The sequence below is a fragment of the Aricia agestis genome, chromosome 3, assembly GCF_905147365.1.
Source record: "Aricia agestis chromosome 3, ilAriAges1.1, whole genome shotgun sequence".
In the NCBI taxonomy this organism is placed as follows: Eukaryota; Metazoa; Arthropoda; class Insecta; order Lepidoptera; family Lycaenidae; genus Aricia; species Aricia agestis.
The window spans coordinates 4,732,786-4,751,760 of record NC_056408.1 but is presented as its reverse complement, the minus strand read 5'-3'; the positions used below and the strand labels follow the sequence as shown (position 1 = coordinate 4,751,760).

The 18,975-nt window shown below is 37.2% G+C and overlaps 1 protein-coding gene across 1 annotated transcript; it reads left to right on the top strand.

Annotated features, from left to right (window-relative positions):
* Nucleotides 1-2,094: 2,094 nt before the first annotated feature.
* On the top strand, nucleotides 2,095-14,308 carry LOC121740398 (adhesion G-protein coupled receptor G2-like). The gene is made up of 4 exons (XM_042133081.1): nucleotides 2,095-2,138; nucleotides 12,258-12,474; nucleotides 12,846-13,048; nucleotides 13,133-14,308. The coding sequence occupies exons 1-4, from the start codon at nucleotides 2,136-2,138 to the stop codon at nucleotides 14,306-14,308; spliced, it is 1,599 nt and encodes a 532-aa protein (XP_041989015.1). The 5' UTR covers nucleotides 2,095-2,135.
* Nucleotides 14,309-18,975: the final 4,667 nt, after the last annotated feature.

The following is an 18,975-nucleotide window of genomic DNA, read 5'->3' as shown; positions in this document are numbered from 1 at the left end:
GATCTGATAATGGGTTCTACGAGAAATCGAGGGAAATTCTTGAAATTTATTAAAACACACATGGTGTTTTTTTTTTAAATATGAAATAAGGCAAACGGAAAGCAACTTCCGTCGCCCATGGACAATCGCAGGCCGGCACTGCCAGTCTTTTAAGAGGGAATAGGGTAATAGGGGAGGGTAGGGAAAGAAATAGGGTAGGGGATTGGGCCTCCGGTAAACTCACTCACTCGGCGAAACACAGCGCAAGCTGCGCTGTTTCACGCCGGTTTTCTGTGAGAACGTGGTATTTCTCCGGTCGAGCCGGCCCATTCGTGCCGAAGCATGGCTCTCCCACGTATAAAAAGATGTTTTTTCTAGTTACTCAAACATATATGTTACAATTTATTACGTGAAATATCATACGAAGGTGTCTCTGGATCTAAAGGCACTGAACAGAACTCCTGAAAATATTTTAAATATTTAAGTTTGAGAATTGCAGCATCGCTTACTGTATAACTGCAAGCATTTACCACAATTTTGCTTACTGTAATATAATGTGACTTTCGCAGTGGTTATCTACGCATAAAGCCTTGTGGTCTGGTAGATAGGTAAAAAAAAGTAAAAATGATCTAAAAAGTATGAAATCATCATCATCATAATATTAATACGCGAACGAAAAACTTTGTAACCCTTTTTACGAAAAATGGGGAAACATAGGTGCATGAAATTTTGCACAGTTATAGTTTATATGGTGAAGGAGTGCATCGAGCTAATATTATTTTGAAATTATGCTTTTATCATACATTTTTTTTAACAAATAAAACATTACACACACTACAACACACACATATGAGAAATGACAGATTTTTGAGTGACAAGCCTGTACATACTAATTATACTCTTTTATTTATGGTTGAAGTCTGTTGACAACAAGTTGACAAATTGAAAACGGATTATAGTTTTTTATTGAATCTAAGATACTATTAGACAATGCTTACACGGCCAGTCTGAGATCAGCTAAGTCCCGGAGACAAGAGTTGAAAAAAATTATAAAGTTAATATTTTTTACAAAATATAAGTAGGTAGGAGTCCTAATGACGTTGAAACTAAGGTCGAATTTCGACCATAGGGCGATCTCTAGTAGTTCTTATTCTTCATTAGTGCCTTTTTCAAAATTCGACTAAACCTCCACCAATTCTGTACTCAATTTTCATTCGTTTGAACTGAGATACTTTACAATATAGAACTTGTGTTATGTCAAGTATCTCAGTTCTGGGCTGGTACTGGTTAATTTATAAATGTGTAACATTATGATAGTATCTATTATTATTTAACATTGATCGGGACTTTCCTCAAGGAAAAGGCGAAATATTAGATGAGGAATCACGTATTTAGAAGTCTGATGGCTAGTGGTTAACACTCTTGTTATTTTGTTATTAATTACAATATGAAATTTTATTATTTTATTAATATTATGATCATTCATTTTATATTTATTAACTAGTATTCTACTAGGTTCCAGAGGTTGTATTTAATCAATTGGTATGTATTACGTTTGTATTAAATTAATACTAGCTTATCAAGCAAATATTTTTGCCATTTTCGTTGTAGGAATACGCTTTAGCGTATTCCTACAACGAAAATGGCAAAAAAGCCCATCGTAATCATTTCGATGTTTTCATGAAGATATTGTATATCTCGTAAAATTTATTTAACTTTCAACAAAATCGGTCCAGCCGCCTCGGAGGAATTTGGTGACAAACAATGCAACACGAGATAGCCTTCATCGCGGGCTTTGGCGGCCGAATCAAGAAATTCCGTCACGAAAAACATCTAACATTCGTCTAACGTCCTTTCAGTTTGGCAGACTTCGGCTCGGTGTGGTCAATTCTAAAGGGTCCCACACATTGACAGTCCCCCTGCAGGCTCTGGTCGGCAGGCTGCCTGACAGTCATTGACCATCGATACAAATCTACAAAATCGTCAGGCGAATTGTGATCTATGATCTTTTCCTAGAAACTGCCAGGCGGTGACCTGCCGGCGAACTGTGTGGGGCAGTTTAGAATACGACGGCTGCCAGATATATCAGCAATTACTTGTTCCAGACACCTCGAGCTGCGTTTCGCTCTTTTGCTGCGCCTAGTATGTGACACAACATGGTATGTACTTATTACTTTTATCTCATTTGACGCCTCCGTGGTCTAGTGGTATAGAGCGCGGCTCTTGACTCGGAGGTCGTGGGTTCGATTCCCGCGTTGGAAACATGTTATTTCCAAGTTTGGTTAGGACAATGCAGGCTAATCACCTTGATTGTCTGACAAGTAAGATGATCCATGCGTCGGATGGGCATGTAAAAAGTCGGTCCTGCGCCTGATCTCTCGCCGGTCGTTACGGTCTTCCGTCCCACTGGGTTATGAGTGTAAATGAATAGAGAGTGCTCTTGTGTACTGCGCTCACACTTGGGCACTATAAAATTACTCCTGCGTAGCTGGCCTGGTTTCAATGAAACCGGCCACCGTCACCGAAACCGGTGTGGGAGCTATTATTATTATATCATACTAGCTGTTGCCCGCGACTTCGTCCGCGTTAGTATAGTAAATCATGTCCCAAGTATTATTTATTGTACAAAAATATTCAATATACAGCATTGACTTTCCTACGATTTTATTATATATAGATGTTCCGCGCGGCTTCGCTTGCGTAATTTAGGAATTTCACGCGACCGTACATTTTTCCGCAAAAAATAGCCTATGTCCCTTAACGTGGTATATTCTTCATGTTTGCCAAATAAAATAAAAATTGCTCCAGTAGTTCTTAAGAATCTTAAGATAATTTTCCCCATTTTTTCCACATTTTCCTCTATTTCTTCGCTTTAATTAGACGTATAATAATAAAATATAACCTATAGCCTTCCTCGATAAGTAGGCTATCTAACACTGAAAGAATTTTTCAAATCGGACCAGTAGTTCCTGAGATTAGCGCGTTCAAATAAGCCCTTTCATATAATTTCCCCGTTTTTTCCACATTTTCAACTATTTCTTCGCTCCTATTAGTCTTAGCGAGATAAAATATAGCCTATAGCCTTCCTCGATCAATGGGCTATCTAACACTGAAAGAATTTTTCAAATCCGACCATTCGTTCTTGAGATTAGCGCGTTCAAATAAGCCATTTCAAATAATTTCCCCCCGTTTTTTCAACATTTTCCCCTATTTGTTCGTTTTTATTAGTCTTAGCGTGATAAAATATAGCCTATAGCCTTCCTCGATAAATGGGCTATCTAACACTGAAAGAATTTTTCAAATCGGACCAGTAGTTCCTGAGATTAGCGCGTTCAAACAAACAAACAAACAAACTAACAAACTCTGCAGAATTATAATATTAGTATAGATGAGAAAGGCATGATGCTTGCCTCTATGAGCAAATGAGCAAATGAGCAAAAATGTTAATCTTATGTACCATAAGCATATGCCTTAAATTCTTAAAAAAATGTCGAAACCCCCAAGCATGTATCTATGAGGAGGCCGGAGATCTGTTCACCACCTTCGAACCACGGTGGTCCATCTTGGTGCAAAATCTAAGTTTTCGGTGAGATTTACTTAGACTCATATATATATATACAAAATCACCATAATATGTTTCCATTTAAATTGAAATACTTCAGATGAATCGAAATCACAAAGTCGTCCAGATAAATTGTGATTTTTAGTATAAATTTCGAGGAATTCCCTCGATTACTTATGGATCCCATTATCACGTTACCATTTTTATGAACATGGTACCAAATTCGGATTATACCCTATACAATAGCGAAAAAATCTTGAAAATGGGTCAACAAACGGCGAAGTGATCGTTGAACATACAAAAAAATATATATGTACAGACGAACATAATATAACCTCCTCCTTTTTGGAAGTAGGTTAAAAAAAATCTAGTCTCCGGGTTGTACACAGTAAAAATGACGCGCGATTTCTCTAAGATCAAAATCAACTGAAAACTAATTAAACAAAAATGTAAAAATATTTTTTATTTTATTCAGATGCAGTGCTTCCAGTCTTTTGCTATAGTGCTTTTTGGTATGGTGCTTTTGCTGCCGGGCCAAGGCGAATCGGGAGAGAACAGAAGGAGGCAGGACGTCGAAGATATTTACGATGATACAACCATTGTTATCACAATTGACGGTGTATTGGAGCTCACAATATTAGAATACCTCCAAGACCAAGATTTCATGAGATTTTCTATCCGTATGAATGTTACTGTAAGAACGTAAACAATAATTAGTATAGTAAGAGCGCTAACGGCTAAAGTCATCGCAGTCCACTGGTTAAAATAGCCGTTCAATCACACGGCTATACGTCGTTTAGCCGACTTGTTGACTGAAACGTTCAACACTACAGCTAGACGACGCTTTAGTGTTATTACAACTACAACACTACAGCTAGCTAGATAACTGGTTAAATGGAAAATTAACTAACGTGACCATTACTTGAGTGTTATTGTTACACAAGCGTAATGATAACAAGTAGAATAAATTGTATTATAACTCATTTTGAACACAATTGCAATAAATATATATAAATACCTTGGTGATGCATTTCATAATCCCGTAATTTCTCCTCAAATATTTGTTTAAATTTTGATTCACGTATGTGCCCTCATAATTTCTGTCACTTTGATAACACGTATAACGTATATAATATTTTACGAAAAATATCTTAATACAATCACAAAATACCGGCTAGTTAAACAAAATGCACCTAGCGCCGCGGTGGTGAACGCTGAACTAACTCAATCAAACGGCTGCTTTTGAATCAGCTGTAGTGTTGAACGTTTTGAGACTCTGAAATATTTAATTAAAAAGCTAGACGTGTGATTGAATAGCGTTATTCAGTCAAAGGGCTGTCTAGTCTAGCTATTAGATTAAACGGCTATTTTAACCAGTTGGCTGCGGCCTGCGACATATCCACTAGGCAACATTTGGAGTGTGACATGCCGCAAGATGTTGCTTTTCATTGTTGAAAGGCAACGCAGACTTTTGTGTTGCATTGTTGTGTGTGACTCTGACAACATGTTGGCAACGACGGTCATGCATGGATATGCATGACCAGTCGACAATATGTTGTCGACTATTTCTGAGTGAGGAAGTCGATCCATATTTGCTCACCTGTTGTTGGTGAACGTTGTTTCATAGCTTTATACGGCGGTAATAAAGACGACTCACTAGACGGCTTGCGATACAAAATATTTGCCAAGACAGTGACTAAAAATTCATTGTATTTATCATTGCTGCCTCCAACGCAAGAAGCTGCTCATTTTCACAATCTCACAGATAAATAAAAAAAATTAAATGAATTTTTAGTCACTGTCGTTGGGCCATCATTAATTTGGCAAAATCTTTAATGTCGCAAAGCCCAAAACAGCATAATGATGTTAAACTCGCATAAGCTGTTAAAGAAATAGCACCCTTCTTCGTTCAAATAACAATATCTAAAAAGCAAATGAGACAAAAAAGAATATGGACGAAAGGCCCATAGTTACATTATAGTATTTATTTTTCAGAATAAAAAGACAGCTTTAAATGGTTACTACAAGGAAAAAATGATAGATGAATATAAGGAATTTGTTTCGGCAGCCGAAAGGGCTATCTCTGATAACGTTAGCAAGTTTTTAAAGGTACTTATTAAAGTTTTATTTCTTTTTTTTTAATAAAAATACTAGCTGTCCCGGCAAACGTTTCTTTGCCATATAAAGTATTTCGTCCGTATTATTTTATTGAAGTGACTAAATAAGTATGTCACCATGGCAACGTCCATCGCTATCCCGTCGCACAAACAATGGTCGCCGCCAGTCTCGAGTTGTAATAATTTACTATTATTTATTCAACAAATGCACTTATCAATATAAAAAGTACCCAGCAGCCGATTCTCAGACCCACTGAATATGCATATAAAATTTGGTAAAAATCAGTAAAGCAGTTTTGGAGGAGTACGGTGACTAACATTGTGACACGAGAATTTTATATATAAAATATTTTTATAAGCTTAAACAAAGATAGTACTGCATTACAATTTATAAATCAAAAGTTTCCAAAGCAAGGCAAAAATGAACGACGTATTCATAGGTCCGGACATAAGCTGAATGATTAATATTTGATGGAAGATTAATATTTTACAGCTACTCTTAACCAATAACCATACTGAAACAAGCATAAAATGCTTTTATTGACGTAAGAAAGATTTTTTTTGGTAGAAACAAATCAGCTGACTATCACCGAAAACTAAAACTGGTTAGACTTATATCCTTTAAAATATAACAATATGTCATTAAAACTGCATTTCTCAAAGTTTCTGCTTTCGACTACTCCATCCAGAATCATGCCTTTCCTAGAGTACTTGTCGTGTTTGGTCTTTGATTTTTCATCATACAGTTATTTCTAAGTAAAAACGAAATATAATTTATAAAACAATTTAACCACATAGAAAATATAATTTATAACACAATTTAATATTATTAAGGCAAAGTTTTTATATTGATATTTTATTTTTGTTCAGATCCAGTGCCTCAACTCTACTGGGAAAGCAATTCGGCGTGACGATGATTCAGAGCCGACGCATAATATCAGAAGATTGAGGGAGGGTATTGAGTGGCAGAGAATCCAATTGCTGGCGAGGAATTATACAAGTCCATGGACGGAGTCCTTTTATGTCACAATTGACGTCCATATTTATGGCCAATCAGTATTCAGCAACAACAGATTTTTCGAAACAGGCTGTTTTAAATTTTACCGGGTTAGTGTTTTTGTGATATTGTTGGAAACCTGTATAATTTAACGGTAATTTACATGAATTTGTATATAATATTTACGACTAGTACATATATCAGACTCGGAGTGGAATGACTCAGTTTGAATCCAGAACTTTTATCAAATGCTAAGTGAAAACATAATATTGCTGGCGCAACATTTTTACCCACCTTTTTTACGAGCCTATACTATCCCACTACTGGGCAAAGGCCTCCCCCAAGGTCTTCCATCTGTCTCGTTCCAACTTTACGATTTTAATTATTTTATGAAATTAAATCTCTATTTTTATTTTTAAGCGTACTGCAAGCATTTCGTTAGATGATGTGGCGAATATCGAGGACCCTAATATATATCCAAAGCCGCAGGAGGGGACAGAGGTAGCTCTGGTGTATATAGAGGGAATCACCAACGATGTTGAAAATTATTTCATGGTAATAATCAATTTTCTAAAAAAAACTTCAACATGGTTCTGTGGTACCTACAAGGAACCCGTACAATTACGCTCCGTCCGCGTCCGTCCGAACACTCTTGAAAACGTCGGTGATTATAATTATTACTGACGTAATTTTTTAAAGCTATAAATATAAGAACCTTAAACAACCTTCTCCTACGAAGCTCATATTATAAGAGAATAAAGAAACCTGATAACAAATTATGTATTATGTATTTATTAAACCGAATTTTTAAAATGTTTCGATAAAAATAACCATAAATTATTGATTTAAAACCATAAAAATTTGGATATAAATACATGGATATTTGCTTAAGTGGGTAGAATCGTATTTAAATAACCGAAACGAAACAATCGCTATAAAAAACACTACATAATTTTATAAAAATAAAGTTTAAAAAACTAAAACCCGACTACTAAAACACGCTCTGAAAAGTACGAAACAAGAAAACAGTTTATAGGGATATGGAAATGTTTAAAGGGTAGCCGTGGTCGTATGTATGCCCTTTATTATATTAATATAAATAATATAATGAGTCTGTTTTGCTCTAGTAGGTGGCATACGACCACGGCTATCCTTTAAACATTTCCATATCCCTATAAACTGTTTTCTTGTTTCGTACTTTTTAGAGCGTGTTTTAGTAGTAGGGTTTTATTTTTTAAACCTTAATTTTTATTTCAATTATTTTGGGGCTAAGATTCACTCGATCTTAAACTATCCAACTCCTCAAATGATCAAGGATCATGAGGATGTTTAACAATTTTTTTGGTTCTGTTTCACTACCTGTTGCCCGCGACTTAGTCCGCGTTAGCATAGTATAATAATTTTAAAGGAGATGGATAATTTTTTCCCAAAAAAAGTGTACTTATGTTTAGTTTAGGGTACAATTATTTCATTTTTAATTTATAACTTTGTTCCTAAAAAAGGAGAATCAAAACTCAACAATAACGACGCGATAACACTTCCACGAGGGAGGGGGGTTTGGTGGGGCGTAGCCCCCCCTAGTTCCAGCATATTGGTAATTAAATGATATTCAAAAAGTGTATGTTTAGTTTACGGTACAATTATATTTCACTTTTAATTATTTATAACCTTGTTGGTAAAAAAGGAGAATCAAAACTCAACATTAACGACGCAATAACACTTCCACGAGGGAGAGGGGTTGGGGGGGGGGGGGGGGGGGGGGGCGTAGCCCCCCCCAAGTTCCCGCTGAAGCCCAAGCCCTCCATATTGGTAATTAAATGATTGTCAAAAAGTGTATGTGTAGTTTAGGGTACAATAATTTCACTTTAATTTATAACTTTGTTCCTATCAAAACTCAACACTGACGACGCGACAACATTTCCAGGTGGGGGAGGTTTGGTACAGGCCAGAGGCGAAGCCCCCCTCACCATTTTGATATAAGTAACATTTACCTCCGACCCCCACCCCTCCCCTCCCCCCCCCCCCCCCCCTCGATCCTCCCCTTCCTATTCCCATCCCCCCCTCCGATCCCGATTTTATTATAATATGTATTTGTATAGATATTGTTTCGAAGAGTATGAATTCTTGCAATTATCAGGTGATTGCTCGTAAACCCGTGAGAAATTGATAATAATGTTTGCATATTTGAAATGTGCTAATAAAGTTCTTTCTTTTGATACCCCACACGACATTGTCAGGAAAAATATTTTTTTTTATTCTTTACTTTCAGTCCCCTAGATGGTGCTATAGTCAATTTAACGTGATGTCATGCAGCCTATAACCAGCGGACAGTCAAGAGGCTTCTACCGACACATCATTTGTCCAAATGCGTTAAGTAGTTTTAAAGTTACGAGGGAACAGATGAACATCCATATCCACATACATACATACATACATACATACATACATACATACATACATACATACATACATACATACATACATACATACATACATACATACATACATACATACATACAGGCCAAAATCATAACCCTCCTTTTTGCTTCGCCGTAGTCGGGTAATAAAACAAAGTCGCTTTTATCCCTCATGTCCCTTTGTTCCCTTTAATCTTTAAAACTACGCAACGGATTTTGATGCGGTTTTCTTTAATAGATATAGTGATTCAAGAGGAAGGTTTATAAGTATAATAACATTCATTAAATAGTGGAGAAATAATGTTAATATTTGGGTTTCTAATGTGATGTCGTAAATAATTACATTTTTTTACGCTTACATCGCAAACGCAGGCTGAACCCTACGAGATTTATCAAAATAATGTACTAAGTATTGTCTTGAATATGTCTCACTATAAAAAGATCTACAAACTCCGCGATGGTATATGTACCTACTATCTCTTATGGATATCCCATAATAACATTTTTTGTCATTTACTTTTAACTTCAAATAATGGCTAATTTTCGAAGCGATTTTAACCAATACGGCAACAATCCTTGAAATTATATTTTATGGATTATTCCAAGTATGATAATGTTAAGTGTTTAATAATGTTACGCGTTTCATAAAATCTTCTTTCGATTTATTTTTAAGCATTATAAATACTGTAAGGAACTCAATACAGAACAAATACTCGAGGAGACAAAAACGGACCAGAAACCAGAGCAGCCTGTCAAGAAGTCGGACCCTGCCTACAATACCAAGTTCTTTGAGGAGGTAAACAGTGTATATGTTACGCTCAAAGACCGAAATCGCTCAGTGAGCGAAAAATTAGCTCACAACGCGTTGTGGTCACAGTGAAACAGCCAAACGCGAAATTCGCTGAGAGTCGTGGCTCTGATGAAAACGGCCACGACGCGTTCTGGCAATCACAAAAAGACCATAAGACAAAATTCGTGTCGTGGCTGATATGCTATTCGTTTTCCTTGATTTGTTCTTGATTGATTAATCGTCAATAGATATGGAAGATTATATTTGAGTTAATACGCGTACTAAAAATATTTTTCTTTTACTAAATCACTGCTTAACGTGTTTATCATTATAAGGTATTTATAAAGATCCATAGTTCCATACTATTCGTACTAATATTATTAGTCTGTCTTTCTGTCTGGTACAACGTGTTGTTTTATGTTGTTATTTTTTTAAATATAAAGACGTAATCTGATCTCAACAAATAATAAATTATTATTATAGTTATTATATGGTAAGACCACTCCTGGACTCCACGAGACAGGTCTGACCTAGTGTGGAGTCCTCTAGTAATAAGTTATTGTTTGTAATATTTCATGCAATAAAGAATTTATTTATTTACGTATTTATTAAAAATAAATCAATATAATACTACTAGTTGATGCCCGCACCTGCGTTGCGCCAGACAGACAGATAGACAATAATAATATTAGTACGGATAATATGGAACTATGGATATTTTATAAAGAATAATGATAAACACGTAATGCAGTGATTTAATAAAAGAAAAAATATTATGTAGTACGCGTGGTAATTCAAATATAATCTTCCATACCTATGGACGATTAATCAATCAAGAACAAATCAAGAAAAACGAATAGCATATCAGCCACGACACGAATTTCGCGTTATGGTCTTTATGTCGCGTAGGTTTGTCTTAAGCTTGTGATTGCCAAAACGCGTCGTGGCCGTTTTCATCAGAGCCACGACGCGAATTTCGCGTCGTGGCTGTTTCACTGTGACCACAACGCGTTGTGAGCTATTTTTTTCGCTCACTGAACGATTTCGGTCTTTGAGCGTAACATATAGTATACACCAACAACAATTATTGTCGTTCTCCAAGACTAACACAAACAATGATAGAAAATCCGATATGGTAACGACTTAGTTTATTGTCATCCATTAGCTTTATTCACACTGTACACTTTCATCTTCAATTTTCGTAAATTTTTTTCATTCAACTTTCGTTTTGGCGCATTAAATAATTGTATGCGTCAACGATGAACGAACGCAACGCCAACATTGTCATTTTTGTTCAGTTGCAGTGTCTGTCAGATTATTGTAACGTCATGTGCGACGAAAACATTTTACTGGGTGGAATATGAGCAAATTATTTAGTCATAACTCATAAGAAATTCCAGAAAAAAAGAACCAAGCGAAATATTTGGATACGGTCAGAGTCTGTTGACTGTGCTAGAACACATGCCCTCGATGAACAAAAAAAGGCACAGTGTGGACAGGAAATAAACATGAAGCATTGAACTTATTTGTTAAAAAGCAGTTGCATTAGTGTACCCGGCGAATCGAAGCGGTCCCCTGTCAAAAAACTTGCCATATTTAACATCATTTTCTATACAAACTGCAATTGACAATGAGGTGTTAGGTGTTCCTAGTAGGGCGATATTGTATTTTGCATACTCGATGTGTAAACTGAGCATAAAATAAAAAATCGGCCAAGTGCGAGTCAGACTCGCGCACGAAGGGTTCCGTGCCGTTATAGAGGAAAATAGGCGAAAAATTGTGGTTTTGTATGGGCGCCCCCTTAATTTTTTATTTTATTTTAATATTATTCTTAAATATTGAAGTAGACATATAGTTAAAGCATTTGTGAAAATATCAAGTGCCTACCTGTTGCCATTATTGATATCGAGCAAAAAAGGCCATAAAAATCACGTTTGTTGTATTTTTTTTTTCACGTTTTACCCTTTAAATATTAATTTTATTTTGTTTTTAGTATTTGTTGTTATAGCTGCAACAGATGTACACAATCGGTGAAAATTTCAGAACACTAGCTATAGCGGTTCTTGAGATACAGCCTGGAGACAGACAGACGGACAGACAGACATCGAAGTCTCATGAATAGTATTGTGTGTAGTGGTCCCGTTTTCACCCTTTGGGTACGGAACCCTAAAAATGGAGGTTATCATTCTAAGATTTATTGAAAGGTTTTCCGCTGAATCTATCTCTGTCTTTATAAGAGGTAATTTTTTTCTTATGTAACTGAATACAGTGCGAGCATTTTGCATAATATAGCTTCTAGACTAAAAAGTTATTGAACTACAGCTACTGCCTCGATTCACCGGGTACACAATACACTCTCCGTCATATTATATCTTTAGTAGGTTCAAATTTCCAGGTGAATGGTATACTGGAAAATCGACATGAGACCCCTGAGAAGACGCTCCACGAACTGGACCAGCTGAGCTTGGCCTGGGCAGTAAATAACCGGGCGGTGACAGTCGTGAAGGACGACGTTGCTGTCGTCGTGCCTGACAAACTCGTACGCGGCTTTTGGGTCTCCTCCACCGCAGGCCGGAGCGAGTTCGAAAAACACTCTTTTGATATTCTTCATGGTATTGCATAACCTTAAAATTGATTTCTAATTAAGGCGCTGCGGGTGGTACCACAGATAGATGGTATAGATTTAATTTAAGATATTTTACAAATCAGTTTGTCAGGACAAGGTCTGTCGGGTCCGGCAGTTATTTATAATGTATCCAAAACCCAAATAATCCAAATTAATTATCCAAAATAATCCATAAGTGGACTATGGCTAGTATACCTATATTTATTTTGATAAGAAAAGATTATCTTTTCGTCAAGGACTAGAGGCGAGTAGCTGACTAAGCTCCTTTAAACAGCTTGCTCCTGGCTTGTTATAATTAGTAGGAGCCTTCCTTTTTTATTTTTAGAACACAAGCTAATAATAGGTTCGCAATTACAGAGGCACCCAGCTCAAGAATTTTGAGATCACAAGAAAGCGAGGTGGTAGTGACTCTACCTCCGTCAGCGCTGACGAAGCGCCACGTCAGCTTCGTCATCATCCAAAACAAAAGCCTCTTTCCATCACAACCAAACGGCTTTATCATCAACAGTCTGGTGATCAGCGTCAACATTGAAAATGTAACTCACTTTCATGGAGGAGAGGTAATATGAGAGAAAAAAATGTATGCTAATTTTCAACAAAATTAGCAAGAATAGACTAAATATTCAGATAAACTTTTTTTACAGGTTATAGATATTCATTTTCGCCCGATCGCGACGCCGGGCAGGAACGAGAGTCGGTCGTGCGCATACTGGCACTTTCTGGAGAACAGCACCGGCTACTGGTCCCAAGAAGGGTGTGACTTCATCCGCGCGACCGAGGACGGGATGCTGGACACGTGCAGATGCAACCACTTGACACATTTCGCCGCAATCCTAGTGCCGAAAACGGTGTTTTCCGAAGCGAACGAGAGGGCTTTAGAAATATTAACAATAGCCGGCTGTAGTCTCTCCTTTATGGGACTCATTATAGTCGGCGCTACCGCCCTACTCTTTAGATCTTGGCGCCAGGAGTTCAGGAACAAAATATGGCTTCAAATGTGTATGGCGATTTTAATTTTAGTCGTGACTTTCTTGGTGGTTATATTCGTGCACTACGATCGCTACCGCGTGAAGTGTCTGCTGCTCGGAGTGACGCTACACTACGCCGTGCTGGCGTCCTTCTGCTGGATGCTGGTGGCAGCAGTGCTGGCGTACCGACAACTCACTCTGGTGTTCACTCGGGACGTCCCCCACAAGCTGCTCAGAGCCGCGGTGTTCGCGTGGGGCGCACCCGGCGTCATTTGCTTGGTGCTCTTGTCTGTCTCCCCGGAATCGTACGCAGGACGGTTCCAGGAGATGACGCCCGGCGGAAATTTCTGCTACCCCACGGGTTTGAGTCTCTGGCTTGCCGTGTACGCGCCTATATCGTGCATTCTTGTAACAAATTGGACACTATTTGCGTTGATACTCCGCTCCGTGTTCTGCTCGAAGAAGATCCGGAGGTACGGCATGGGCGACGAGGCACTGCAGAGCGTTTCCGTGAGTTTCACGCTGGGGTTCCTGTTCGGGTTGCCGTGGGTCTTCGGCTTATTCGCGAGTAACGTGGTCGCGGCGTATCTTTTCACGTTGACAGCAACGTTCCAAGGATTTGTTTTGTTCGCATTATTAGTGATCGGGAATAAGAGGACGAGAGAGCTGTGGGCAAACAAGATGTTCAAGAAGCGTAATAAGCCGATGACGCTTGTTACTGACAGTGACCGCAGCGCAGACGCCGCGAACCGAAGTGACCGCAGCGCAGACGCCGCGAACCGAAACGGTAGAGGCACGCCGGCTCCCATACTTTTACCGGATACTTTTAACGGATACTTAGAATTTAATTAAATTTAATGATTTATTGATAAAAGTTATCCCAAGTCCCGCCAATATTCAAAATACTCACTGATATTTTGATCTATAACAATGATCTATGTACAAACAAAAATGTGTCTGTGCGGTAAACCAGTTCCAATAAATACATTATAATATTATATTATAATATTATGTAATCCATACTAATATTATAAATGCGAAAGTATCTCTGTCTGTATGTCTCGCTTTCACGCCAAAACTACTGAACCAATTATAATGAAATTTTGTTACACAGATAGTCTAAACTTTAGAGCTTGAAAAGGATACCTATACAGACTACAGTACAATTTTGTACTACGCAGTACAAAATTTTCTAAACGTAATCACTAATCACGCTCAAAAGGTGTTTTTTTTATTTGAATTTCCACAGACAATGCTTAAACACTTTAAATTTTAAAACCTTGCACATTTTCAGGGGGGGGGGGGACGGGGGGACGGGGGGGACGACACTCGAAATCTGTTTAGTTAAGATAGATAAAAGCTCATAGCAAGGCAAGGAGCGAAGATATATTTATAGGAAATTTGATGAGTTTTCATTATGTACTTTACATTTTTTCTCTACAACGCACCGTTTTAGCGATATTAGCAAAAAAATAAAAATATTTAAACGTGTGCCCCTCCCCCCCACCCTAGGTATTATCGTTATAATTTATAGCCTATGTTTTGACCTGACCTCTAAGTAATATTCGTGCAAAATTTGAAGTAAATCCATTCAGTACTTTCTGAGTTTATCCCGGACATACATGCAGACAAACAGATTAAACAGACAAAAATTCTAAAATATTTGGGTATTGGGTTAGCACATACAAAAAAAGTTAATTAAAGTCGGCCCCGCCATTTAGGAGAAGTATTATTTGAAAGATTTGTTGTGTATCGAATAGGATCCGAATCCTTTAGAGTATATACCTTTAATTGTTTTTTTTTTATTTCACAAAACAAAAAAACAGGGTGCAATTAAGCCGTCCGGCCAAAATTTGATAAATTGATCCTTGTTAAAAATAAAAATACACGTATTTTTTCTTTTAGGGAGATCGCAGACGGCACACTTTTTGTGTGATCGAGTCTGCGGCGCACATACAGTCGACATGGCGCGCCATCTCCCTTATAATCATTCAGTATTAAAACGTTGAGAAATTATAGCTTCCGAAAGTTTCCTAAAAAATACCACAATAATTATGGACACTAATTACACTCACATTAAACAACTAACTACTTACGCCTAACTTACGCACATTAATTAACAAATTTTAAAAATCTTAAGTACAATAATATTATGAATGAGTACTACATGCCTTCAGGCACAGTTTAGCACGTGGCCAAACTGACATGGTGTGAAGTATGTGTGAAGCGTTCATAGACACTATTGTAAAGCTGTAGATAAAAGCGATTTTTGCAGTATCCTATTTTGCGCGAACAAAGCCGCGAGAGACATCTAGTACTACATAATAGGCGTGGGCTTTATCTCGCAGGAGTCATAACATATAGCATTTTATGGGACACCTGACAGAGGTACTTTATAAGGGACATTAAAATTTCAACGACTGCCTACCTAAGAAGAGTTTCCGCTTAGATAATATGATCTCGGAGGTAAAAGGGTACCTTCGTAGGACAGATGTTATAAAGATACGAGTTAATAATTAAGTTGAAAACGTTAAAGAAAATCAACAGGTACAAAATATTTTTAAGCCTATATTTTATGCTGGGAGCGGGTTTGTATTGATTAATTATTATTATTGACATTATGGAAAATCCTGTTTTTAAGTAAGTAAATCTTTTAAAGGTCAATGTATACGCCTTTACAATAAAATCCCAGAAAACTTTCAAATAAATTTAAAAAAGTAGTCAAAGAGCGTTTGTGTGCCAAAGCCTTATTATAAGGTCAATGATTTCATAAACGATGGCACATCTTGGGAGTAGGATGGCTGCTTGCAAGGCTACTTCTACATTATTGTATGGCTTACAATATTATGTATGTATGTTGACATTGTATAATTTTAGGTTACAGCATTGTAAATTTTATTTTAAAAGATTAATTTTTTTCTCACTTTTTTTGGTAAAAAAGTGGGCCCTGTGCGAGTTTCTTATACCGCGCCGGTTCTTCTCGCCGGGTTAGAACTCGCCCGAACCGGTGGTAGGCACCCTGTAGACTTTCTGATACATTTTTTGCAAATTTATTCAGAAATAAAACAATTTTTATTTTATTTTTATTTAAAGCGAGTAAAACCATATTATACATAATATTATTATACCTGTCGCCCGTCTTTGTCTGATACGTTCGAAAACTTGGCGTGACGTTCCTGAAGTTCACAACACAATTTGTCTGACAAGTTGTTTGCGTAAACGTGAGGTAAACAACTTCTTAATAAGGGGATTTGATATTATTCTGTTTACGAGCCCATGGAAGGCTGCAACAAGTTCTTTATGTAATGAGGACAAGGAGTGATGAGTACAATTAATCAGGGCGAGCGAAGCGAGCCCTAATATATCCCACAATCTGAGCACCTTTGTGGTACACTTTACGGAAAAACTATCACGTCTATTGATTTGTGCTTTAACATAGTAATTTATATCTATAGATGTGTTATCATCGATCAGTCAAGATATGGGGTAAGGGCGCCAGTAGTCAGCCCCACACCAGTAGTCAGCCTTTTCCAGCTAAAAACCTATAGAAATAGCATTCCATTGAAAATTAACCAATAAAGTTACTTTTAAAAAAAGCTTGGCCTTCTTATTGGTCAGTTCAGAACGTTACAATGACGCTAAGTGGCTGCAAGAAATGGTAATCTGATTCCAGTTCGACGTTGTCACTAGTCGAGCCAAGATGCGGCTTGCGCGCCAAAATTTTCTTATGTTCGGGCCACACTAACGTCCAACGTCAATGCCCAACAACGCGACAATTATTGCGATAATTTCAACGCGTTAAAGTGGGTGGCTACACTTGAACGGTCAACGTTTAATGCCCAACGGCGTTGAAAACGGCATTGAAAACGGCATTGAAAACGGCGTTGATTGTACTTAACCGACTTCAAAAAAAGAAGGTTATTAATTCGACGCGTATGTATGTAATATTCCAGAACTGCCTAATTTTCGTATATCAGCGTCTGAACAAATGTGCCAAAATATTTCAAAAGTGTAGGTATTTATGTATGTAAGTATGTATGTATGTTTTTATGTTTGTGTTCGCATATCTCTGGAACTACCATTGCGGAAATCGCAATGGTAGTTCCAGAGACTAAAAGTAAAACTTTTTTTTGTTGTACTTTCAACTATTATATTCAACTATATTGTTCAACTTAGGGAATAGTGCAAGTTGCATCAAAATTGGTTCAGTAGTTTTGGAGGTAGGGAGATTTAATTCTAAATTACGTACAATTTTGAAGTTGCTTTTATCTTTTTATAATGTTAATTCATTTCTTCAAAAGGTAATGATTATATTATTCGTCGTCAAGCATCACTTTGCATTCCACGATTCTTGTAACTTTTGAGTTTCGGTTCGGTTTGCAAAATCTCAAAAAAAAAAAAGCAATCACTTTCTCATTAGGAGTAACTAGATTGGAGTGAAGACTCCATAACCAAAGTACATATTTAAATATTTTAAAAAACGTGCAATTTAAATGCAAACAAGTCGAAGCCAACACGTGTGATCCCGTCGGGCTCTCAACGCAAAGTGACGATACGTAGTGTTGCCGCTTCATCGCATTAATTCTCGCGTTAAGAGCTCACCTGACTCTAAAAATCAAACATCGTCCTTCTCTCTTCACACTCACGCCCGTCTTTCATATGCCAGGTGAAAAAGGATGGCGCGGAATCATCGCCGAGTTAGTTTTACTTGAATAAAAGACGAACTATAATGATTATGAAAAAAGTGTTTTGAGCAAATTTAGGTTTTATCAATACCTTTTTAGATATTAAAAAATATTAAAGAAAATACAGCAAACTTCGAAGATCCAAGCAAAAATGTGTCTAAAACAAGGTTTTTTGTAAAAAAGAAACTATCGATCATTTTTTGAGTAATCGTGTTTTCGTCTTGAGCATTTAATCTTTATGAACTGATGTTACTTGTGTCAAAAAATCAGTTTTCTAGACCTCACAGATTTTGAGATCTAGGTTAAAGTATGTAGTCAAGTTAGGGTCATATGGGCTCTTAATCTCTTTGATGTACCGCCACTAGAGCTATCGCCAAACGGAAAACGGCATTGTAAACGCCGTTGAAAATTATCGCGTTAAATTGTGGCTACACCTACGGCTAACGTCCAACAACGCGATAATTAACGGCGTTTGACGTTAGTGTGGCCCGAACATTAGTAGGAAGTGCCCGACAAACAGGTGAGTTATTGTGATTTCTTCATAACTTTTGTGTCATGTTTTATTAAAATATTTTGTTATTACATTTTTACGTCTAAATCAAATTAGTTATAGAACAGTTTCTTTATAGTTATTTAAATAATGAGGTGGCTGACTACTGGGTATGCGTTTCTTGTACATTATCTAGTGTTCGGCCACCCCCGGCTGAGTACTGGTCATACATAATTCCATATAAAAACCAGTAGTCGGCCGCCTAACTAGACACGGTCGAACCACGGCTGAGTACTGGTGAGGTATACCCAGTGTTCAGCCATCAGTAACTTACGCTGCTTAAT